General features: G+C 30.1%; 1 protein-coding gene across 4 annotated transcripts in view; it reads right to left on the minus strand.

The window, feature by feature from the left end:
• Positions 1-27875, minus strand: part of Ddr (discoidin domain-containing receptor 2) — a 636659-nt gene that overhangs the window by 262857 nt on the left and 345927 nt on the right. For all 4 annotated transcript variants that reach the window (XM_071184184.2, XM_043046729.3, XM_043046731.3 and 1 more), the window contains one exon: positions 5500-5710. In XM_071184184.2, the coding sequence (XP_071040285.2) occupies positions 5500-5602 (103 nt within the window). In that variant the 5' untranslated portion in view covers positions 5603-5710. The remainder of the gene's footprint in view (positions 1-5499; positions 5711-27875) is intronic.

Below are 27875 nucleotides of genomic sequence, written 5' to 3' on the forward strand. Positions count from 1 at the left end.
AATGTTTTCAATTTCTAAAAGTCCAAACTTAAGAGAATCTAAAACAGGACAGAACATTCATGGACAATTACCATCTTTTACGTAAAGTGGATATTATCACAAACAAGCTTCGCATAAACCCCATCAGTTCCTGTGGCGTAATGGAAACTTTATAATTAATGCACTGAAAAACTTTAAAATAGTTATTTTAAAACTTTATACCAAAATGTGCATCTGCTGTGCTGTATTGATTATAAATCCAATTCTCTTAAATTGTCCAGGAACTTAGATTCTATAATAATTCACTCAACAGAAGCTAATAACCAGAATAAAACTGAACTAGTAGTTGATTAAACCCACCACAATTATGCTAATAGTTTTGGTAATTGCATTAATAAGATAGCAAATGCTCACGATATTATCGAGCAAGAAATATTCATTTCCAATATTCTAAAATAGCTAGAAATGTCATAAATGCATGGCTCTTAATTTCTGAACATCCAAACTTTTGCAAATCTACAATATGACACAACTTTCACGGACAACAACCCTCTTTTCCGTGAAGTGGAAATTGCCACACCAACAATCTTCGCACAAATGCCATCAGTTCAATTTTGAGCCATATTGGAAACTCTATAATTAATACATCATAATTATAATCTGAAGATTTGCATTTATTATAAATCCAACTCTCTTAAATTGTCCAAGAACTTAGATTCCATAATAATTCGTTTAACAGAAGCTAACAACCAAAATAAAACTGAACTAGTAGTTGATTAAACCCACCGCAAATTACGCTAATAGCTTTGGTAATTGCATTAATAAGATAGCAAATGCTCACGATATTATGGAGCAAGAAATATTCATTTCCAATATTATAAAATGGTCAGAAATGTCATAAATGCATGGCTCTTAATTTCTGAAAGTCCAAACTTATGCAAATCTACAACATGACAGAACTTTGACGGACAACAACCCTCTTTTCCGTGAAGTGGAAATTGCCACACCAACAATCTTCGCACAAATGCCATCAGTTCTATTTTGAGCCATATTGGAAACTCTATAATTAATACATCATAATTATAATCTGAAGATTTGCATTTATTGTAAATCCAACTCTCTTAAATTGTCCAAGAACTTAGATTCTATAATAATTCGTTTAACAGAAGCTAACAACCAAAATAAAACTGAACTAGTAGTTGATTAAACCCACCGCAAATTACGCTAATAGCTTTGGTAATTGCATTAATAAGATAGCAAATGCTCACAATATTATCGAGCAAGAAATATTCATTTCCAATATTATAAAATGGTCAGAAATGTCATAAATGCATGGCTCTTAATTTCTGAAAGTCCAAACTTATGCAAATCTACAACATGACAGAACTTTGACGGACAACAACCCTCTTTTCCGTGAAGTGGAAATTGTCACCAACAATCTTCGCGCAAACCCCTTCAGTTCAATTCTGTGCCGTAATGGAAACTGTATAATTAACCCCGGCGGGCGAACTCGTGTTCCCTGTGTGGGGGGGGGGGCAGAGAGGGGAGTCGAATATGTTCAGCCCCGTGAAAGAGTATGTGCATTAACTTCACTAATGGATGCCAAGTTGCATTGGAATCAAGCACAGAGTAGAGCGAAGAATTGAGGGATGCTCTTCTCCGCTCTTTTCATCTGATTGTCAAACTGGTAAGGGAAGGATTATTCCTAGGAAGTGCATTTGGATGTAATGAATGTTCGGATAGGATGTTCAATTAAAGCATCACATATCATTCCGATTGAGTTTTCTTCGTGGAAAAAGTTAATTCCGTTATTTTTTTCTTAAAAAAAGGTAAGAGATGTAAGAATCTTTAATTGGAATTTCAAATAAAGACGTGATGGTATTTTTAGAGGATCGTTTTTTTAAGTGGGATTTTGGGAATTAGCTGATTCCTGATGTCTGAATCTATTTATCAGATGAAATTACATTGCTTTGTAATGAAAAGAAGTGAAAGAATTAGAAAAAAAATAGGTTTTTCAATTCGAATTCTTTTGTCGGTGTTTTATGAATTTAAATAGGGATTTTATTTTCTAAAGAAAATTGCGTTCAGTAATGCTTCTTTTATTTATTTGTTTAAAGGTTTTGTTACACTATTGTTTAAATGAAATGGCACACTTCTGAAATATGGGCCTTATAATGCTATAGAGATAAATGTTGGTTATTACAGGTGTAAGATGTTGTTCTTAATTATAGCAAATTTAACGACGAACAAAACAAATATAGAAAGAAAGGTACAAAAAAACTAAAATAAGCATTAACAATCGTTTATTGCTATTATCTTGGTATCGGTGATAGTACTCCCTTGTAGTATCGAGATCGCCTATCTTAAAAACCTGTTAATTTGCGTTTTTTAAATTGTAATTTATACATTTTATGAATCTTAACTATAAGGAAGCATTCTTTAGAAGTTTTATCTTTACAGAAAGGTTTGAACTATGCAGATCATTAATCTTTTATAAGTTTAAATTTTTCATTATAATTTTTTTTTTCTATTTTATTTAGATGATTTTCTATTTTTGGTACGATATATGCCTTTTTTTCTTACTTATAAAACGCAGGAAATCACTCCAATACGAAAATAGCTTCTTTTGTTAATGAAAAAAGAATTTAATTAAAATAAATGAATTTAAGAAAACCGTAAAAAAAATAACTAGAACAAAATTTAAAAATTATATTTCATTTAATCTATCGAGAATGTAAATAGACTGCTTTCGAATAGAATATTTAAACTCAATCCATGCTGCATTGTTAAGGCAGCTTCGATTTCCTACGACAATATTTTCGTAATTTTTCAATTAAAATACAACATAGTTCAATCAATTCTACTTACAGCAAACTTTTCACTAAACCATGTTAAGAAAGCATTACTTATTTTCGCTTCAGTGACATGTTAAATCTTTTATTTATTGTAATATATTCTAGATCAGTTTTAAAGACAAGTGACGCTTGGCGATGAAACTTTTCTAAAGAAAGAAGATGAGGCTAAAGCGTCAGATCATAAACAGACGCGGATGTCAAACGACAAGATTTTCCTTCAAGTTGTGAACAAGATGACTGGCTTCATAGTGAAATCCTTTGTTGAAGGACAGCACGAATGAAGTAGAGTCTGTCAGCCAAAAATAAAATAAATAAAAAAAAATCATGTCGCTTCCGCTTTTTTTCTGGATTGATTTAGGAAATGTTAGACGCCTTCTTGTCACTAAAGCTCAACTTTGAAGCTTTTCCTGAATTAAATTAACTGAAGTAGGGATAAGCGCTGTATGCTTTTATGAAGAACAATCGATTATTCCTGATGCCCGTGCATTATAAAAATTTATTCGGGTGTAAAAATGACTTATTAACAGCGTAAAATTAGAAGATTAGATACAATTATTTTGATTGCACTTACTCGGAATGTCATTATATATGCTAATATTTTGCTTTAGAAATAAAACTTTTTGAACAACGTAAAATGTTCGTAAGTATTAATTCTATGGCTTTCAAATTCTTTTGTATTATTAATTGATTTGGATGTGAATATAACTCATTAACAGCGCTTTTGTTTCAATGCTGAAGTTTTTGGAAATAATTATATAACTGCTTTGATTTCAAGCAGTCATATTGCTATTTTAGAACGAAGCACATTTTGTATCAGAAATAAGCATTTTGTATAACTTGAAATTTATTCTATTAGTTTCAAACGTATTAGTCTACGTATTATAATAAATCTTTCTTTGTCTAAATGTGACTTCTAAATAACTCATTTGTTTTAATTCTGAAAGGTTTAAAAGTAATGATGAAACAATTTCAATTTCTCATTTTTATATTGTAAGTTTGACAACAAATATTTCTTTTTGTTTCAAAAATGTAAGTTTTTGGACAACATTGCAATTTTATTCTCACTAAAACTTCTTTGAAAATATTTGAACCACACGCTATGAAAATCCATTCGAATCTAAATTTATCTTATTTAAAACGCAGAATTAAAAGATTTTCGAAATTAGGTATAATATTTCATAAATAATCATGTTAAGTAATCTATTTTGAAAAACATTCTGATGTATGGATTTAGAAATGAATGGTAGTAAGCTGCATTTAAGGAACATTAATTAATTACGCCACTTCGGCAAATAAGATGGTTCTAAATATCAAGGAAATTTCTTCACAACTTCCCAGTTTTTCCACGAATTCTAAAATTGATTTTCTGGGGTTCATCAGTTAGTATGTTTTGCCACTAATTTTCAGCTGATACACCATTCTCCTACATTATATTGACGGTTTCTAAAATGTTGTAACCTTGAAACGGTTAAAAATAACAAGTTTTATAGAAAATTCATGTGAGAGACCATAAGTTTTTTCTACCAAAACTCCTAGTTTTTATTTAAAAAATTTCCCATAGATGGCGCAGTTAATTCTTTCCATCATATCTGTTTCGTTTTGATGCATAGTTATGGCTATTTTTTTGTAGCATTTCTAGTAGTCTTTTATTTACATCATACTAGAGCTACACTATTGGCTATTGGCAATGGTCTGATAAACATTTTGGGATGATCAATACCTCCTAGAAAAAAGAAGGCCTTACACGGGTTACCATAAACAAGAAATTTTATCCTTTAGTAGTCCAAAACGTAATGACATCTTTCTTAATTACCACCACTGCGCAGCTTAGTAGTACGAACTTATTTTTCATCCACTGCGCAGTGTATGTTTGTTACGTCAGATTACTAAATGAGGCTAGGTGCTGAAGCCTTCTTTCTTCTGGGAGTTGTTGGGCTGATCCGAAGACATTATCTCACAATTTTGATTCTCCGTTGTAAAAATGGATACCAGATTTGGTAGCCTGGTGACATACTAGCGAAGTCAAGTACTTTACAATAGAATAACGAGGACCGATGCCACCCGTCTGCAGACTGTCCGCTGACAGTGATGCTTGACCACTGGGAACCGTGTCCTGCCATCAGTCCACTATGAAACCTCTGTTTTCATATAACATAAGTGTTAATGAAAGTGGGGATTTAAAGTGACGCTATATTCTTCTGCTTATGAATTAATTCCTTTACAGCTAATCGTAGTCATTTCGAAAATATTATAAATTAGTTTTCATTTATGAAAAATTTCGAAGTTCTCAAGCCAGTAATTTCAAGCATTTTTTTTTTCTGATATTAACATTTGGCTGTGCTATCTGTTTAAAAATTTTTACACTAAATCTAGGAATCAAGAAGTACTGTTGTTATTAATATTGAAAACTTTACCGTTATAGGAATATGCATTTTTGAAATTTATAATATATTTGAACACCCTGTAAACTTTAAATGTCAGATGGTGGTGATTTTTAAAGATTTAGTTAAAAGGAGTGAAATTTCTCAGACTGGATGAAAGAATAGTTGCCGATTTTTAACTTTCCATAAGCAATGCATTCCTCCAAATATTATTGTAGTTCCAGATAAAATAAGTTGCATAAAAATTGACTGAGAGATAAAAATCCTTTTAAAATAGTACTTACTGAGGTCGAGAGCCGATCCGCATTGCAGAGAATACGAAAATATCAGCAACAGAAAGAAGCACTTAAAATTCTCGTATCGTAATCTTTCTAAAAGGTGCTGCATGGTTCATTTAACAATCGATACTTATAGTTTCACCTTAAATCCATTTCGTTTCATCCAACCACACTTTTCACTTCAAATCACAAATCAAAGAACCATTTCATTCAGCGCCTAGAAAATAAAATAATATCTTTTAGATGACTGTGTTCCCATTGTGGTCACATTCTTTCACGAAGTTATAGCAATCTGTTACATTATCACTAAAAAATATATTAAATTTTAAAACACTGAATATAAAATGCAAAAACATAAGATATTATTAAAAACAAATATGTAAATCATTTAAAAACAGGCACGTTAAGTTAATTTTAAACGCAAATATAAAGAAGATATTTATGAAGAAATACGGAAATACTTATGACAGAAATTCGTGATATATTTCAACGATAAATACCTATGAAGACTTTGTTCGATAGTGTGCCAATTGATTTTCAAAATACTAATAATAAATTAAATTATTAAATTAGCATATAATATATACTTTAATAATAGTGTATACTTTTTAAAAACATGTATGTCAGATATTTTTGTATACATGTATACAAAAGACAAATGACTAAGTACATGTATACGGAAGACAAATATGGAAGATAATTTAACAGAAATACATACAATCACACATTTAGGTTTATCTAAACATAATTTCACTTAATAATATATTTATTATTTTTTAAGAAATTCTGAATTAAAAGATATACAAATTTTTGCCTTTATTCAAATAATGAAATTTTATGCCTTTCTCACAAGTCACTAGTTAATTTTTGATAAAAAAAATTTCCCTCTTTTCTCTCGCTTAAATATTAATTTGAAACTCTAAAATGTGCACTAATAAAAAAAGTACGGTCAAAACTACCAGTATGGTAAAATTTACCGCATTTCTATCTTTTCATTAACCTCAAAAAGCTCGGTAATTTTTACCGGGGCGCTTAGGTAATGATTTGGGTAAAATTAACAATAAAATATGGTTACAATGTGTGATAAAATTTGGGAAATGAAGTGAAATTCGTTAATTTTATCGTGATACCATAGAGAAATACATAAAAACTAGTTATTCGGTTAAATTCACTTTTTAGTTTTGTAATTTTTAATAAAAGTGTAGTAATTGAGAAATATAATTTTGAAAACCAGAATTTTCGGTAAACAGTTGCAATATAAATTTTAAAATTAAGAAATGAGTGGTTTAAATCTTAGATATTTTGGTTTTATTATCCAGAATTATGGGGATTTTTTTTTACCAGAAATATTTACCAGGCACTAAAAATATATAATAAAGGGGTGATGACAGAGCTCCATGCATAACACACGCGTTAGCTAAACACTATAACAGGGTGCATAGCCAAATTATTCAACAAAAAATAAGCACCTTTTAAGCACTTTTCAAACACTCAAAAAATATTTTTAAGCACTTTAAAAAAATATCGTAATTAGGCATTGTTGGAAAGTTTTTGACAATTAACGGCTTTATCTTGTTTTTACCAGCATGTCAAAAGAAAAAAAAAACTTTTGCCATTGTTTTTGATAGTTGTCAAAAATCATGAACTTTTGAATCGTGCACAATGAATGGCGTTTTCATACGATACGGACTGACAATACGCCGAAATAGATTGGGAATGAATTAATTGTGAAAACGTTGAATAGAACAATGAGAACTGTGTCTTTTTGCATAATTCGAAGCAAAAATCAACACAGTGAAGAATAAATCTCATTTTGAAAAAGGGAAAATTAAGCACTTTTTAAAAACACCCAATGAAAAAGCACCTTTAGTGTCTTTAAAAAGTACAAAAATCGAAAATAAGCACCTTTAAACACTTTTTAAAAACGCTACGTATTAATTCAAAATATATTGTATAAGCATTAATTCAAAAGAATATAAAGCGGGAAAATATGACAGCAAAAACAAAAAATCGAAAGGTTTTATCACTGCAACAAAATTGAACACTCTTTTTCGAAACAGTTGCTCAAACTTTTCTATTCTATAACCGCTAAACCCTAAATAAGGAAATCGCTCAGGTACTAAAGCACAAGAGTAGAAACAAATATGTAAGCCACATGCAAAAGAAAAACAAACAGCACACTCCGCTATTTGAAAGGAACCAAACGTAGTGAAAAATGATAGATATCTTACGTGTAGAACCAAAACTGAAAAAATCTTTGGAATTTATAAATCCACAAACCAAGAGGAAGATAGATAAAATCTATCGCATTCTTTAGCCACTGTTTTTCTCGCACATGTGAATGTTTATTCTGAGAGACACAGATACCATCTTTCGAAGCACATGTTGAAGTTTTTCTCTTGATAGATTTGTGGTCCTAATAAAACATATTTTTTTTATGTTTCCGGCCATACATAAAAAACCTCTAAAAATTGGAAATTTGACTTTAGAAATAAAAATGAAAAAAAGTGTTATTTTAAAGGAAGAAAAAACTTGTTTTTATATGCCATCATAAGTCTTCATTTCCACTTGATACGGGCTACGAAACTTTCTGCTTAAATTGTCAAAACAGAGTTTTTAATTAGAGCCTCTAAGAAAGAGAATTTTTCTCTCACAAAAATGCTCCATGTTAAATTCAATTCTTCTACGATGCTTTTGGAGCGTTCATACTTGGTCTAAAATAAACGTTTATTTATTCCCATATTTGCGAGAATTTTTTTCCCTGTGAAATTTCATGAGAAACTCTTTTTTTTTATTTACTTATTGTTTGAAAAAGGGGAGAATCGGTAAGAGTTCAGAATAAATCATATATAAATTTGTTCATGTTACATTAAAATCAATTTTACAAATGAATACGATTTCTAATAAAAATAATATTTTTTTCCTACATGCCTACAAACTCATAAAACTTTTGTTCCACTCTGCTTCAAATACGCAAATTTTTTACTCCAAATTGTCTGAAAACCGATAAAACTCGATACTCATGGATTTATTAATTCATTACTCTTAACTGATAAAACTCGCTATTCCAGGTAGTACAATACAAATTTGTTTCTCTGAATTACATCCAAATCGGAGAAACTCTCAACTTCATGTTACTCTGAACTGAGCTCAAGCTGATGAAGCTCTCTACTTCGGGTAGTACAAATTTGTTACTCTGAATTGGGTGCAATATGATGAAATTCGCTATTCCAGGTAGTACAATACAAATTTGTTTCTCTGAATTACATCCAAAACGGAGAAACTCTCAACTTCATGCTACTCTGAACTGAGCTCAAGCTGATGAAGCTCTCTATTTCGGGTAGTACAAATTTGTTACTCTGAATTGGGTGCAATATGATGAAATTCGCTATTCCAGGTAGTACAATACAAATTTGTTTCTCTGAATTACATCCAAATCGGAGAAACTCTCAACTTCATGTTACTCTGAACTGAGCTCAAGCTGATGAAGCTCTCTATTTCGGGTAGTACAAATTTGTTACTCTGAATTGGGTGCAATATGATGAAATTCGCTATTCCAGGTAGTACAATACAAATTTGTTTCTCTGAATTACATCCAAATCGGAGAAACTCTCAACTTCATGTTACTCTGAACTGAGCTCAAGCTGATGAAGCTCTCTATTTCGGGTAGTACAAATTTGTTACTCTGAATTGGGTGCAATATGATGAAATTCGCTATTCCAGGTAGTACAATACAAATTTGTTTCTCTGAATTACATCCAAATCGGAGAAACTCTCAACTTCATGTTACTCTGAACTGAGCTCAAGCTGATGAAGCTATCCATTTCGGGTAGTACAAATTTATTACTCTGAATTGGGTGCAATATGATGAAATTCGCTATTCCAGGTAGTACAATACAAATTTGTTTCTCTGAATTACATCCAAATCGGAGAAACTCTCAACTTCATGTTACTCTGAACTGAGCTCAAGCTGATGAAGCTCTCCATTTCGGGTAGTACAAATTTGTTACTCTGAATTGGGTACAATATGATGAAATTCGCTATTCCAGGTAGTACATATTTGTTATTCTGAATTACGCCCAAACCTTGCTACTCCAGGTAATGCAAATATGTTATTCTGAATAACACATTGAATAACTTGTCTAACTAGTGAAACTCGCTACGTCAGGTAACACAAATTTGTTTCCCTGAATTACTCCGAAATTAATGAAACTCGCTACTCCAGATCATGCAAAATTTGTTAACTTGCAAATTGCATTTATGCAAATTGCATCAAAACAGACGAAAATTGCTATCTCAGGTTTCACAAAATATTGTTCCTGTTACAAATGCGCAAATTTGAACTTTTCATTGCTCCAAAAGGAATAAAACTTTCGATTTCAAGTTGCAGAAAATATTATATAAAACACTAAATTCAGCAGTACTACATCATCACGATTGGTTACCAATAACTTCAGTGAGTGCTTAATTCCAATAAATTAAGACAAAGTTTTACATAAATTTTATTTGTTTTTTTATCGGTGATTGAAATCTTCTTAAAATAATAATTAAAAATAGAAGATGATATGTTAAAATTTGTTCTATATAAAAATCCTTTTTTTTTCCCCCCACTCAATTTGAAAAGATGTTTTGCCGAATTCTGTTTGAAATTATCAAAACCGCGAATACAAAATAATTTCCATAAAATATTGCAAAAAATAAAATGATTTCCAGTACATTAATAATTTTCCAACAATATAATAACTAAATGTGTAAATTAAAAAATATTTTATGGATAATTTTCTCCTATTTAAATGAAAAAAAAATCAATATAGTTATCTATTTATAAATGAAATTTTTAAGTTAAAAGAGATTGCGATCTTAAGCTGATGAAATTACTGCAAAAATGTAGTGAATTCCAAGTGATTTTAGTAAAAAAACCTTCCCATGTCGACTAATTTTGTTCAAAAATCGTGAAACTCATACCATTTCATTTTGCGAAATTAAATACTCATTTTTATATTCAAAAAACAAAGCATGGAAGGAAATTAAGCCTTCATTACTTAATCTCGTTAAATAATTGTAAAACTTTGAATATTGCCTGATTTAATTAGTTCCAAATCATTATTTTTTCACACATTTAATTAAAATGTTTTAACGATCAATTCATACGCATTAAATGTGAGAAAAAACATTGTTATTTTAGAAGTTTATCAAATAATTATGAAATTTCTCAATCTCATTTATAATTTAAACAGCCACAAATCCATAAAAAAATTGTATTTGCATTTAATTAAAATTGTTTTAAATCTTTTCAAAGCAATTTGTTTCCTAATAAACTGAAGCCAATTTCCACGACATCAAAAGATCCATAAAATAGTTGATTTTTTTTTTCCTCCACAAAAATATACGTTTTATGAAAAAAGTAACGAAACGACTATGTTCGGAGCTATAATCTGCGTTTAATATCATCAAATGTTGACAACCATAAAAATAATATCGTATATTTCTCAAAATTAAAATAATGTTTATTAAAATGTAAAAAAAGTATTACGCGTGTATGCTTTTTTTTAATCATATATAGTTGTATTACCCCCTATCTTAAAAAAGGGGGGTAGGGGTGATCTTTGCAAAATATTCTCCAGGGAGTTAATTAAGAGAAGATATAGCGTTGCTCTCGCCTTGGCCAATGATAGGGCTCGATGATCTCAAACGAGGGGGGGGGGCTAAAAGAGACAGGGTAAGAGTTAAACGTGGGGGTGGGGAAGTTTTCAAATAACTCCGCAATCCAGCTTCGTCAGGAATTTGGAATTAATTAACTTGCAGAGATAGGGTTTTAAATCAGGAGCATACGGTGTTGGGGGGAAAAGGATTATTACTACAGATCATTTATTGGAAAAGATTATTTACGTTCGAATTTCCGGAGATGCTGCTATGATTTTTATGAGTTTTTGCTTTTTCTTTTTTTTTTCGTTCTCTTGTATGTAAGTATTTTTATTTTTGCACCGTTAAATGAATAAAATCGTCGAATCTCTTTTTTAGATGCAGTCACGAATTATGTTAAACGAAGAAAAGAAAGAAAAAAAACGTAGATTAATAACGTTGATACGTCTAATATCGCTCCTTGAATTTAATTTTGAAAGAGTTTTGTAGATGGAAGAGGGGATTTGATCTGTCGAAGTTAACACTCGAGGGAATTTTAATGATTTCTGCGAACGGGAGATCAAATAAACAGAAAAATGAAATCAACACTATTTCAGAGGATTAATACTCGACGATTTTATTCGTTTAATTTTTCCGAATTTAATATATTCGATTGAGGTATAGGCTGCTCGTTATACAGAGAAATGTTTTGGGACTTGGCAAGAAAAAAAAAATGCAAAATTAAAATGATGCTCACTCCAAATTAAAGTTGCTAGTTATCTTACAGCGTGATTAAACACTTCAGATCCAAGGAAATTTAGGATTCTGAATAGAATGGAAAAGAGCTTCATTTGTAAACAGAACTAGACATTTCTATTTTTTTTAATAAATAAAACAATTGGTATTATTGGAGACAAGTTTTTAAAATATTCGTTGAAATAAAGATTATATGTTACTAAAATAGAAGAGATAAATAGAAGAGATAAATTTATACTTAATTAAATAATTTTAAATTAATGAATTTCAAAGTGAGAAGAATATGCTTATTTAATTTCTAAGATATGCTAAATCAATTATATTGAATAAAATTGTTGGTATTTTGAGAAAAGCACGAAAGGGAATTTTAAATTGTTAATTAAAATAAGGTTTATTTTAAATTTAAAAAAAAAACTGAGTTGAAATTTAATTAATTTTAAAATAATGAATTTTTGATATCTTAATTTAATAAGTATGGTAATTTTAAATAAAGTAAAAAAACTTTAGTTACTTATAGAGTACTTTTAAATGATAACTTTAAATTATAATTTGATTTATTAAAGCTTTGTATATATATATTAGCAAGGTTTAAGTTTTTCATTAATCACGCTGGCTCAGTGGTTATAGGTATTGAAATGTCATTGCAAAAGGACTGAGGTTCGATCATCAGTGGTGGCTTGAAGCTTTCCCAGATTCAGAATAAAAGGTACTCGCTTATCTAGGAAGTAAAGAAGTAACAACGTCATATGCGTAACGCTGACCACAACCATACCACAGGTCTCGAAACTGTTGACCCCTTCCTGGTTAACAGTGGGCTGTTGAGAGAATACTGCAATGCTTTCTAGAGTGAATCATATGAAACTTTAAATCTATTTAAATCTAAATTCCAAAAATAAAACCGTGGTAAAAAGAACTAAGTGAAATTCACTGATTAATCTCGATGTCTTTGTTTGCAAGTTACATAAAATGCCCCAAAAAATAACAGTGAAATGTAAAACGTATTGTGATTGGTAAAATTAGGAATGATAAATGCAGTAACACCAGATATTCCCAAAATATGAAAGGCCCAGAAAAGTAATAACGTCTGAATAATATATTGATGGGCTTAATTCAGGATGCAAAAGTGTTCCCATTTCGAATCTGTTAAAGTAGCACAAGATCATCAGCAAGTCTTTCATGTGATTGAAATCCAGGGAAATGCACCTGCTGCTGAGAAACTGGGAGATTTCCGGGAAACTACAAAAAATGGAATGAAAAGATTTGCATGATTTGGTAATATCGGAGTATTTTTATTCCCTGCTTCGGGCAAAATCGGAGAGGGGGAAGAAGAAGAATGAACCTACATGCATAGAATAAGTAATGGCAACTGCTTTGAAATAAATGATTTCGAAATTCCAGGTTTAAAGTATATTAAATTAATATTAAGCTTAATTGAATCGGAACATTTTTTTTAAAAGTATGACTAACATTAAATGCTCACTTCTTGCATCGTTAGATGAGGAGTTTTGCCATTGAAAATTCCCTAGGGAGTAATTCTTCATACATATGAAAGGCTTTCTTTAATAGCTAACTTCTTAAACCAGAAACGTTTGGCCATTGGAAAACTAATATGGAACACCTTTAATTCTTGCAGAAGATTTCAAAGTATCCTTTAATTATAGCACTAGATGGAAGAAAACTTCATTAAAAAGTTTCTTTGAAAAGGCCTTCAATACTTGTATAAAATTATCAAAGATATACTAAATCTTGCACTAGATGAAGAGTTTGGCCAGCGTAAGATCTCCAAGAATAACCTTCAATGCTGGCACAAGACTATCTTAAATACCTTAATCCTTCAACCGAAGAAGTATTCCGATCTTGAAAATTATCTTCGGACTGCCCTCAACTTTAGCATATGACTAGTATAGACTATACTAGACTATACTAGTCTTATACTAGTACAGACTAGTGTAAGACAAGTATAGACTTTTGCTTCAACTAATTTTTGCATTAGTTGAAGAGTTTCGACAGTGAAAAATTCGTAGGAATAGCAACTTATACGAGTACAAAACTGACTTTTCACACCAGTTGAAGAGGCTACCCTTTGAAAAATGTTTACGTTAATACAATATTTAAACGAAGCTTTCTAAAATTCCTTTTTTTTATGCATCAGATGGAAAGTTTTTCTATTTTAAGTTTAATAGTTGAACAAGAGTAACATGCCTCAATTCTTGCACCAAAAATTTTCTTTCAATTCCTTGAAAATTTTCTTTTGATGACTTACAATGTATGTACGAGATCATCCAACGTATCTCAATTCTTGCACCAGGTAAAGAGTTTATAAATACGCGATTTATTGTAGGGCTTTTACAAGCCTGATGAAGTCCAAATTATGCAGTTTTACGAGTGAAACTGACCGTCTGACAGAACAAAAATAGGACGCAAGTGATCAGGTATTCCAATTATCTGGTTTGAACGAACTTTGAAATAATGATGCAAATTTAACCATAATATTAGCAGTTAATTGATTGCAATTAATTAATTTGAAATAGATTGTTGAAATTTGTATTTCTATAAAAGAAATCAAATGAAATCAACAATATTTAGACCGAGCAACGTGTTTTTCTCATACTGAAGCTTAATCTAAATACAAATGTTCTTTTCTTTCTTTTTTTTAAATTTTTTTATGGAGAACAGATTGCTTGCTTGGGACAATAACTTCATTTACATTTTTAAGAAAGGATGGATATTTCAATCTATACATAATGAAAATTTGATTTTTCTGAACCAAAAACAAAACCCATGAAGACTAAATATATATTTTTGTCGCTAAAATATTTGACAATAGAAGTTGGTCCAAAAAAAAAAAACAATGTTTTTAAATGAAAGACACAAAAAATGCTGATAAACAAAAACTCTTTTTAGAAATTTATCTGGACTTAACGTATAAAAATTGCCAATTTCTAAAGAAAGAGAAAAACTACAATAATTTGATGTCAAAGATCATTGTTCTATTTTAACTCAATCTAAAATCGCTTGCGTTGCCAAAACGAAACAATATTAACAGAATCAAAAACAAACGCTTTTCCACCAGGCTTTAATATTTTTTCTTTTTTCTGGAAGAAGAAAAATGGTTTGGTGAAAAAATACAATGACCAATCTTTACTGAGTCCGAAAAGAATGCCGGTAGTACCATGACCTACATTTCGCAGCCCTCCCTCAAAAACTTGAAAGCGAACTAAAAAGCTTCTTTAAAATCGCATTTTCCAAACAAACACGATTAGAGAATCAACTCGAGCTTCACAATGCCATGCCTGCAAGACAATAAATCACGCCATCTCTTTAAACGTTGTTCGTGGTTTGTTCGGAGCCTTGTTCTAAACTTCTGCCACTGCCGCTTTACCCTCACTCTCCACTTTTTGAAGAGTTTACTTTTTTGTCTTCCAGTTTCCTTTATTTTCCAGAGAGAAATCTGTACCTCTGCCTTTAAAAGGAAACATTATTCAACCGCTCGATAACAGGAGTTCTTAATTTCCTGTATATAGGAGGTGCCTCCTCTTCTGGAAGAAAATATAATGCTCCTGTTTTTTGAAGGAGAAAACTGGAAAAAAAGGAAGAAAAAGTGTGCCTCTTTCTACGACATTAGCGGTATCGATCCTATGGTTGTTTGGTTTAAAGACATTCATGCACTTTTTTTTGTTTTGTTTTTTATACATGACAGCTAAGGAACCGGTGGGGAAAACGATGTTTCTAAGTGCAAGTATTACTTAAAAAAAGACAGTTCTTTTAACGGAGGAAGCTTAAAAACAAGGTAAAACTGCAAATTATTATTTAAAAGGAAGTTAGTTGTCATTATAGTGCAATTAAGATCGGGTAAATTATCTTGAAATTAGAGGGTAATTCACAATCGTAATATGCAACCGATAATATGAAACATTAGAATATTTATTTTTTGTTATAGTATAGACTATTTACATTAAGCTTTCTTACGATATTCGTTTAAATTCATGGGTGATAAACAAAATATAAATATAGTAAAATAAGGAAAAACGTTGCCAACTTTGCTTCCACAGTAAGGACAAATAATACAGATAGTGAAAAAACATTCATGCCATGGCCGGTATTCGAGCCCAGGATCTTTCTTGCGTGAGGTCAGCTCCCTGACCACTACACATCCTGTCAGCGTTATTTTAAAAGCAGTTTATTTTATTTTATTTTATTTGTTTATTTACGAATTTAAACTAGCAGTAGTGCTTGCTATATTTGTAAGTAGAGAAGTCGATTGGTGCAAAAAAATGATAACACTTTATTTAATGGTAACAATTCTTGTGTGCAGAAAAGCGTTGTTTAGTGCAGAAAAGCATTAGTCACTCATCTCGTTTACTAATTTAATTAGCTTTTAATTCTTAACATTAATTTTTATTACATAATCTCAATAACAACACAAACTTATTTAATTTTATATGCAATTTAATACACCCTTATTTGAAATTCAGGTTAATTATTTGACTCTTTTGACTACGTATGAACAGGAGTCCTAATTTTCAAAACTATTAATTTTTACTATTTTTAATTAACTTAAGAGACAGAACAAAGCATGATTTAAAATTAAATTATCCGTGGGAGGGAAACCAAATACTATCTTGTCCAAACAAAAAATATCAAAAGATTGGCTTGGGATGGAAAGTTGTTTCTTTTACTTTTAGTACATAATTTTTCCCTTTTTCCATGCATATAAATAAATTACTCATTTACTGTTTACCAAAAATTTTTAAATATTACCATAATCTCATTTGTCTGGTCTGTCCGAAACTTTTTCTTTAACCTATTTCTACTAACATTTTATTAAATTTCACTGACATTTTACTAAATAGTTCTAACATTTCACTACATTACTCTAACTTTTCACTACATTACTCTAACATTTCACTAAAATATACAAACATTTCGCTAAGTTACACTAACATTTCCCTAAATCACACTAACATTTCATTAAATTACACTAACATTTCACTAAATTGCTCTAGCATTTCACTACATTACACTAACATTTCACTAAAATACACTAACATTTCACTAAGTTACATAACATTTCACTAAATTGCTCTAACATTTCACTAAATTGCTCTAACATTTCACTAAATTGCTCTAACATTCCCCTTAATTACACTAACATTTATAAAATTTTTACATTAATATTTCAGTATTTACAGCATATTAATAAACTATGTATTATTAAAAGTGTTATGTTCGTTGGAATAATGTTCTTTGAAACTGTTTATTTATTTAACTCATCGAGTTGTATAATTTAAAAGTTTGTTCCCAGGTTTTTATCTCACAATCCAGCCGCATCTTAGGTAATAAAGAGCGAATTTTTAGTTTCAGTCAAGCTTTTCCTGTTTATTTCCACCATCCCGTTGGATTCATTCACCTGAATTCTAAACTGAGGAAGGTAACAGTATCTGCTGTTACTTTGCAGTACGACATTTCTATTATACGGGAAAATATTTTTAAAAAAAATACTACACATCATTATGAGCAATAACGTGATGATTTTAGTATGAGAAGTTTCTTAAGCTTAACTCTGTCGTTAGAACTTCATTGCAGGAATAGTAAAAAATGTCACTCATTTACTAAGCCAAAAGATGGACTTAACACAATTTTTGAAGCACTTTTAAGTTTTAATAATCCGTGATTTGAAAATGTCAATTTTTTGGAAAATCATCTCCTATATCAAAAATACCGTATTTAATTCATCCAAAAAATAAATAAATACTTCTACTTAAGTCATGAATAATAATTTCATTTCCCTTTTTTCAAATAACTGATTTATGTGCAGTTGAGGTAATATTGAAAAGCTAGAATAAATGCATCTAACTACGCAGGAAGAAAAAAAAATACTGCTAATAAACTGAGAATGCAATTAAAAAGCGTCAACTTTGATTTGATCACATCAATGCATCTGTCATGTACTTAAATCCCGGACTTGAATTAGTACTTTTTAAAATGCTCCTAATCAGTACCATCCAGGAAAAGTCGTCCCCAGAAAATTCCATATTTTTATTTCACTCCCGAACCCGACTTTTCACTTTTTTCCTAATTCATTATCTTCCTTTTTCCGAGGAGTTAGTAATTTAAGCTCTTCCTCCCATTCCCGACTTTTAATCACCCTTCTTAATCTTAAACATTGAATATGTTTCTGTGTATTCCTTTCCAATTTAATTAAAATTCAATCCCCAACGGGGTTCCAAACGAAGACAAGAAAAAATTCAGTCGCCATAGAGAAGCCTCCGTCGCCAACAGAAATACGCCAGAGGTACTATTTCATCGAAGATGGAGCAGTCGTAGCCCTCGCAAATCTCTATAATGAATTTCTTAATGAGGCAGGAAGTTTGTTAATGAAATTTTTAATCCCTGACGGTTGTAGCGGTGTCATTTTGCGGGGAATGAGATCTTTAAAGAGGGGCTATGGGGGGATTAATGCCCGAAAAGGGGGTGAAGGATAGGGGCATTACATAACTTTTTCTCCCTTAAATGGAATAAAAGAGAAAACTTTTAAATTTTCCCTAAGAGTAGATTTTTATATTGCTAACGCATTTTTTAATTATTGTGAATGAAATTGGTGGAGATAGAGGACGAGTTAATTTAGGTGATAAAAGTTTCGTTTTTAATATGTTCGAATTAGACTGAAATCTTAGAACTATTGTTATAGCTCATTCCTTTTTTCGGGAACGAGGAAAAAAAACTCGGTTTCTCATATTTCCATAAGGAAGCTTAATTGAGTCGATAGAAAAAGAAGGGATTCTGTCGAAAAAGTACTTCACAATGAAGTAAAATTTAGTAATTTTTAAGAACTCGTATTAGCTTGGAAAAAAAAATTTTTTGAAGGAGGGAATTATCTTAAGCTCTTTCAAGGTTTCATTTTTCTCACAAGAAAATATAAGAAATAGAAAAAGGATAACGTATAATTAACTTTCTAAGAATTTCTTTTGAAAAATCATTAATTATCTTTAAAAGCGAAAAACGCAACGTTATTTAAAAATATTTCGTAACTGTTAATAAATGTTTTTTTTTAATTCGACAGTATGAGGAGAGATAATTATATATTTCAATAAATAATTATACGCTTTTTTTTTGTAATGAAACAAATATTTCTGAATCAATTTAAAAAGAGTTCTTAGTTCTCTTAAATCCTAATATAATTTTTTTTCAATTTATTTTCTTATTTATTTCTGAGAAAAGGTTTATGCTGATTATTATAAAAAATGGCTCTTTTGAAAATAAGTGAATAAGTTTCGAAAATAGGTGAATTTTTCATAGTTTGTACATAATTTAAAAAGCGTATAAAAGAAAAGATACATAGCCTGAAATGTATGGTAGAAAAAATACACACGCTCAAAATTTGCGTAAGAAAACTGAAATTCGTACAAAATTCGAATTTATTTTGTAGAAACAAGGTCCACAATTTTTTAAAACCACCACTACTTAAAAATAATCATGTCTTGAAAAAGTTCAAACTTAAAAGTCAAAAGGTTATCAAATCAATATAAAATTCGCTTGCTTTTTTAAACATTACAAATAATTATTATTCACTGATTCTTTTAAAATAACAATAATCATAAATAAAGTTCAAAAATTGAATCAAATGCTATGCTCATTTTTCTTTAACACGCATTCCGAGCTATGTCAAATTGTTAAGCTACTTCTATTTTCCTTTAACACGCATTCCGAGCTATGCCAAATTGTCAAGCTACTTCTATTTTCCTTAAAACGCATTTTGAGCTATGTCAAACTGTTAAGCTACTTCTATTTTCCTTAAACACGCAATTTGAGCTATGTCAAATTGTTAAGCTACTTCCATTTTCCTTAAACACGCATTCCGAGCTATGTCAAATTGTTAAGCTACTTCTATTTTCCTTAAACACGCATTCCGAGCTATGTCAAATTGTTAAGCTACTTCTATTTTCCTTAAACACGCATTTTGAGCTATGTCAAACTGTTAAGCTACTTCTATTTTCCTTAAACACGCAATTTGAGCTATGTCAAATTGTTAAGCTACTTCCATTTTCCTTAAACACGCATTCCGAGCTATGTCAAATTGTTAAGCTACTTCCATTTTCCTTAAACACGCATTCCGAGCTATGTCAAATTGTTAAGCTACTTCTATTTTCCTTAAACACGCATTTTGAGCTGTGTCAAATTGTTAAGCAACTTCTATTTTTCTTCGCTAAACATTTTGAGCTATATCCCTTTTTAGGCGGCCAGTTAAAGCTGATCTATTTTTTTTGAACACGCCTTTTGAACACCTTTAAATTTATGAAACATGAATTGTTTATTTCAACGAGCTGTAACTATTTTTTTCCACATGCATTTTGTGCCAAGCCTACTTTTAAGCTACGTCTATTTTTCTTGTGTCTACGCGATATAAAATTAAATGTTTTATATAAAGTTAAATTAGAATGTTGTGCGCTTTAAATTCATCTTTGATTTTCGGTACAATGTTAAACTAAATTAAAATATTTTGCACTAGAAATTTGATACTTTACAGTTGATGCAATGAGAAGTTAAACTGGATTGCTGTGCACTAGAAATTCATGCATGATTTTTGGTTTAATGTTAAATTAAATATTTCGCACTAGCAATTTGATATTCTACAATTGATGCACTTTGAAGTTTAACTAGAATGTGGTGTGCACTATTAATTAATGCTTGATTTTCGGTACAATGTTGAATTAAATAAATATGTTTTGCACTAGAGATTTGATACTTTACAGTTGATGCAATATGAAGTTAATCTAAAATGCTGTGTGCATTAGAAATTAAGGCTTGATTTTCGGTACAATGTTTTAAATTATATAGTGCACTAGAAATTTGATTATTTACATCAGGTACAGTACAAAATTAAATTAGAATTTGTGCAGTAGAAATTAGATTCTTTATATTTTCCACACTGTAAAATCAAATCAAACACTAACTTGAAGCTTGATATTCGGTGAAATTTAAAATCAAATGAATAGAATGTTGTCCACTAGAAAGTGGTTACTTTATATTTGTTGCAATGAAAACTTTAATTCAAATAGTTTTAGATAGAAATCTAATGCTTTAAATTGTTAAAACACATTTGGTGTAATATTGACTTTATATTTGGTACAAAGTAAACTTTAAATCGAATAATTTTAAATAGAAATTTAAAGCTTTAATTATGATGCAATAAATTGATATTAAACATTATAAATTTCATGTGGACGAATTATTTATGTTATTATGCTTTCCACGTGACAGCTGCAGAACAAATTTCATGTCTGTGCAGTTTTTTCATTATTTGATGGATTTTAGAAATGCTTAAAAAGATTTAAATTCGTAATTTATTATTTTTTATTTTCTACGAAGAGCGAAAAGTAAGTAAAAAGTTCCCTACCGAGAATAATGCAGAAATAAGAAACAGTTACTTAAATCTAGAAAATATATTTTCAATAGTAATACATAGTTTTGTTTACTTTAAGGAAAAAAATAGCATTATCTACATTAAGTAAAATATGTCATCATCGTTATTTTTCCGTGATGGATAACCACCCACGATAATTAATGTTTAGAACAGAATTGAAAATGATGAAACTTAAAACTTAGGGTCGATCTTTTTCATCGTATAAATTAAAATAATAATGTTGTTTGACATTTTGCACGCCAACTTGGCATACTATTTGATGCACATCTAGCTAGGGTTCGTAAATGTGCGTGATGCTAGTTCTGAAAAGTAGATAAGAGTAATTGCGAACGGATCACGCATGTGTCTGAAGCTGATAAATGGTTGAAATAGATCAACGAATACAACGTCCGTGACTATGCATGGATGTTTCAGAATAAAAAATTGAAATCAGCGTTGATGGCACGCGCGAAATGTAAAGATGTTACTATAGAACTTAGCAATCGCTTTTTGAAATTGAACGGATCGTAAAAATGGGGAAATAATTTTTTGTTGCATTTATGCAAATACTTGATACTGCCTAATACGGGTGTGAGGATTTCACGTTTGAGATTAGTTTTGCTAGCTGCATATTTTTAAAAAGGACATTTTTAGTCTATTTTTTGTTGAAATATACAAGCTTAAAAACGTTATATACAACAGAGAGTTGCGTAAAAGGTGTGACAAACTTCTAGGAAAGTTAAGGGCACATCATCAGGATTCAAACTGCATAGAAACCTTTGCTCTGACTTGTCTTCATACATGGCTTGGAACGCTTCCCTATTATGGCCTGTTCATAAATAAACAGTTGATAATAGACAAGCGCCCCTATCTGCTTATGATGACTTATCCAGGCATGGGTTTTTACGCAGTTTTAATCCTAATAATGTGCCTAACTCCTTTAGAAGTTTGTCACAGCTTTCACGTGATTTCCTGCTATATATGACATTTTTAAACTTGTACATTTCGACAAAAAAAAATAGATTAAAGATGTCATTTTTTTAGAAATAAAAACTGCAGCTTGGTGAGAGAAACCAATTTAAGATTTGAAATTAGCCATACAAAAGTATCCAAGATATATTGGCAGCAAATCTTAATGCAACAGGAAAAAAAATGTTTGCCAGTGTTATTAAACAGTTCTATAAAAAGAATGTAGGCCCAAAAAAATAGTTAAAAAATATTGATATTACAAATGATGAAAATATTAAAGCGTATTCTTTTTGAGACTTCAAAAAAAAAATTTTAATTTTTGTTACGAAAATGTAGTAATATTATTTCTAAATAGAAATCTTAAGTATTGCGTTAAAGTGCATTTGAAAAAAGAAGAAAAAAGCGATTTAAGGATGTACAGCACATAAAAATCTTGATTTTATTACCAATATTTTAATGTAATGTTATTAAATATCTTGCATATGATGAAAAATTTATGTTTTAATCTAATTTTTACTTTAACGAACTTTGCGTGGTGCTCAAACTTCATACTATTATCAATGGCACGACAGCTCGAGGTGGGCCCTAGTCTTTTCGAGAATTCTGTTCTGTACTGCAGCAAAGTTTTATAGTTTCTGCAGCTTAACAGTTTACAGTTCAGTTCGAGGAAACACTTATCTACAGATTCGGACCATCTGAATTTGGGTACTCTCGTTGGTCGATTCCCTGATGTCCTTGTCATAAAAAACCTTACATTCATCAGGTAACCGAACCGGATGGTCATACCATTTCACTCTTTGAATTTTTATATACTTAGTAATGTCATGTTTTTAACAAAGGTGGTAAAGTTCATGATTGAATCTGATGCTGAAACTTAGGCGGATTTTTTTTTTCCTTGAATCATTTTTTTCATTTATCATCAACTTCAAACATTGAGACTTTAAAATTAAAAAGATAATTGCATCATATTCAAAATATGCATATTTTAGCTATTTAACTTAATTTAGTTGTTAACACTGAAATGTAGTTACTCTAGAGGGTTAATTAACTTTCATTTCAATTCAGTAACTTTACATTCAATTCAGTAACTTTACATTCAATTCACTTGATAATATCCAATTACACGCAATTTAATATCTATGACGCAGTTAGTAATCTTAATTATATAGAAGTTTAAAGTGTACTTAAATAAAGCTACTCTAGTGTCACTTGCAAGTCGAGTTGAAGATTTGTATACCTAGAGGTTAAGTTTTAAGAGCTAAGGTGCGATAAAATTTTAATTATTTTTTCTTTTTTCAAAAAAATAAGATTTAAAATAATATTTGCTTGGATAGTAAATTGATAGTTAATTAAAAATGAAAATTAGTTTTTTAAGGCCAGTATTAGGCTAGTTAACAATTGTGAAAATACGTCTAAAATCATTTATTAATTTTTTTTTTTTACTATAAAGAACGGGCATTTTTTGGTCTAAGAAAATGAAATATAACACATTGAGTAAAAGTTTTTAGATAAACTCATTCTGATAAAAGTAAATTGTAAGTTGTGCTAAATTCGGAAAGATATTTCTCATATCGAAACAGAAATAAGAACTATACTTAAAATTAAAACAACATTTTACAGTCAACTCTGTTCTTCGTTGACCGACGTTAACATTGTTTTTACCGCCAAGTGAATTAAAAAACCTAAGTCTTAAGTCCTTTACACTTGAAGCAATGCGATGATTTTAAACAAAATCTTGCCGTGAAGAATTATCTGGGTTTCAGAACGAACGAATAACTTAAATATTTTAATAGTTATTAAACTTTTCTTTTAAATCGTCAATTTGGGCGATATTTTTCCACCTTTATGAAAATAATCAAAATCACTGCATTATTCTCAGTTTTTGCGAATTTTTATGAGCCCAGGTCATGCAACATTGGAGTAAGTTCTTAAATATCAAAAAATAGACCACAAACGCTCTACATTTTCATAAAACTATGGCTTTTCTCCATATTGACGTTTTGCGCCATTTTCGAAATAAGCGTAGACAGCGCTGGTTAAACTTGACCTAATAGTTATCATAAGTAGTTGCAAACTCACAGCAGTTAAAAATAGCATATTATTCGAAAATGACAAAAAATCACGCATTATTTCGCAGCAATAAAACAGAGCTGGATAGAAAATTTCAGCTTAATTTTTAAGTTACACTCTTCCTTGTAAAACTATTTATGAAGTGTGGTTGTCGATATGCACTAAATATTGATAACAAAATTCCATAACAAATTACAGTATAAAGTTCCGGCACTTTAAGAGCATCATCCGTAAAATCCCTTTTTACCGTAAAATATTACACCGTATTTATTTAATTTGTGTGATTCACTGATTTTACGGTCACTATTACTGCAAAAATTTAAGATATAACAGATTTTTTGTTCCGTGACATGCTACGGAAAAAAACGGATAGTGCCGGTACTTTTTACCGTAATTTGATCCGGAATTTCTCACAGTGCGTTGTATATCAAAAATATTTTTTTTCCAATTCTTTTGAAACTCTTTTGACACTACAAATATATTTTTTAAATTTCAGATTAGTAAAAAAGGTCTTGCAATCAAGTAATTTCCATTAAAGTAGAATTTAATCTATAAATTTACGATAAAATACAGTATTTATAAAATTTTCGTAGAAATTTCCATCATTACTGGCGGAAAGATGTTTATTTATAACTTACAAAAGACTCACGCTTTGTTCCCACCTTCCTTAAGTGTTTTATTTATAATAACGTTTTTAACCTCCCCCACTTTTTCAAAAACCAAAAATACCCCACCATCAATCTTTCACACTCAACTCCGGATTATGACATTCAAATTTCAAGAAATACAACTCATTTAGTTGCAATTAATGGTCTCTATCACAACACATGACTGAAAATTGATCTAATATTTAAGTTCAGAGCTCTATATTTCAGTTGCTATTCAAATCCAGCACTATGTTAAAACTATTAAACTTAAGCGAAGTGTATTTTTCCTTAAAGAGCTTCGGTCTTTTGTGATTTATGGAATCGTTGCGTCTAACGATGATAAATTGGGACGCCTTCCAGGAGAGGGGAGAAAGCTCTAGAATTTAATATGCAAATTGATGTAGAATTATCGTATAGAAGAGTTTAACCCTCGTGTTTAAGGCCTTCATGCGTAAAAATGGGTAATAAATTTTGAATAAACAATATGAAATATGTTTGTTTAGTCCGTATTAAAGCCCGAGATTAAAATAATAATGTGATAATATAAAAAGGTATGATGGAATATTGGATTTAAAATATTTATTTTTCGTTTAGTGGTGCTGAAAATGGCGATGAAAAGGTTTAAACAAAGGTTTTGAAGGATTTATAAACTATTAATCGTCGAGTAAAATTAAATAGGGATGAGTTTGTAACAGCTGTTTCTAGGTCTAACTATAACATTAAATATTATTTAATAAAACTGATAAAACTTATTTTATTATATGTATTATTTAATTTATTATATATATTATATTATTTATTGCATATATTATGTAATTTTACTTATTATATGTAAACTATATTACTTTATTTATTTTTAAAACAAATGAAGTTTCCATCAAATAATAAAAGCTTTTTCTCTTCTATGCTCCTTTTATTACATAGAATTAAAAAAAATTCCTATAAGCCATAAGTGATAACAATGAGAAATAATTAAAAAAATTCTACAATAGTTGCTCTGAATCAATCTGTTATTAAAAATAGATGTGTACAGATCTCTATATAATCTAAATTTAGAAGACAAGAAACCCAAAATAACATTTCTTGCAATAATGTAAAAGGTGCAGAAGTCATTTTGGAGAATTGTTTACCGTTATAAGTTTGAATAGTTCAACAATCACAATGTATCTCTCACTTGCAGTAATTCATAATTTGCAAGCACTGTTAGTTAAATTGAGTAATGAAGTTAAAGTAATTTAAATTAATTAAGTTACTTTCAGCTGCTATTTAGTTGAGACTTAGATGACTGAACTTTTCAAAATATACATTTTTATAAAATATAGAATGGCTAAAAATAAATGTATACAAAGTATAATGTTGCATTTGTTTAAAACCGTATAATGTTGCATTAGTTTAAAACATAATATAAAATAACAATTAAGGGTAAAAATTCGTCTTACATAAAATAGAAAAAACAAAAGGTAAATTTAATTTTGAATTTGGATTATTTAGTGAAGTAATTCTGTGCTGCGGTCAATAATTATTTGCTTTTATTGACGATTAAAAAAAGTGTAACAACAGCTGACAATATAATTTCAACTAACGTATGCCTATAATTATTGCATGCACAAAAAAGTTTCGTCAGCCAACTTGTTTATCCATCGAATTCCACATGGAAAAACTTTTCCTGGTTTCTCACTCAAATAACACAAATACAATTTTTATTCAATTTGTTGATTGATTTAGAAGCTCTCTCATCTTCAGAATTGGTTACCTAGCTGGGTGGACATTTTAATGAGGCCTTTCCACAGAGCATGCGTCTCACATTACAAATTAAGAGGAACGCTATATCACGGCTGAAACTTTTCATCTCAAATTCTGTTTCATCTCCGTAACTAGCTTAAAATTTAATGCATAGAAAATGTCTGTCCGTGGAAACCTAGAGTAAGCCATAAAGTTTTATTTGCTTATAAAAAAAATCAAAATATCAAAATGCAAACAAATTATTGGAAGAGAACTTCCCTATTCCGTAATCCTAAGTATTTCTCACATAATTTGTTTAAATTATCAAAATGCAAACAAATTATTGGAAGAGAACTTCCCTATTCCGTAATCCTAAGTATTTCTCACATAATTTGTTTAAAACATCAAAATGGAAACAAATTATTGGAAGAGAACTTCCCTATTCCGCAATCCTAAATATTTCTCACATAATTTGTTTAAAACATCAAAATGGAAACAAATTATTGGAAGAGAACTTCCCTATTCCGCAATCCTAAATATTTCTCACATAATTTGTTTAAAACATCAAAATGGAAACAAATTATTGGAGGAGAACTTCCCTATTCCGTAATCCAAAGTATTTCTCACATAATTTGTTTAAAACATCAAAATGGAAACAAATTATTGGAAGAGAACTTCCCTATTCCGTAATCCTAAGTATTTCTCACATAATTTGTTTAAAACATCAAAATGGAAACAAATTATTGGAAGAGAACTTCCCTATTCCGTAATCCTAAGTATTTCTCACATAATTTGTTTAAAACATCAAAATGGAAACATATTATTGGAAGAGAACTTCCCTATTCCGTAATCCTAAGTATTTCTCGCATAATTTGTTTAAAACATCAAAATGGAAACAAATTATTGGAAGAGAACTTCCCTATTCCGTAATCCTAAGTATTTCTGACAAAATTTGTTTATTGTTGCTGTTGTTGTTGTTAATTTACGTCGCACTAGAGCTGCACAATAGGCTATTGGCGACAGTCTGGGAAACATCCCAGAGGATGATCCGAAGACATGCCATCACAATTTTGATCCTCTGCGGAGGGGATGGCACCGCCGCTTCGGTAGCCCGACGACTTGGATATATAATCAGATGAGATATATATAAAGTATATATAATCAGATGAGCATAACTTCTACCAACTCTTATC

Source organism: Parasteatoda tepidariorum, chromosome 10, assembly GCF_982258835.1.
Source record: "Parasteatoda tepidariorum strain Cologne lab strain chromosome 10, Ptep-v5.0, whole genome shotgun sequence".
Classification (NCBI taxonomy): Eukaryota; Metazoa; Arthropoda; class Arachnida; order Araneae; family Theridiidae; genus Parasteatoda; species Parasteatoda tepidariorum.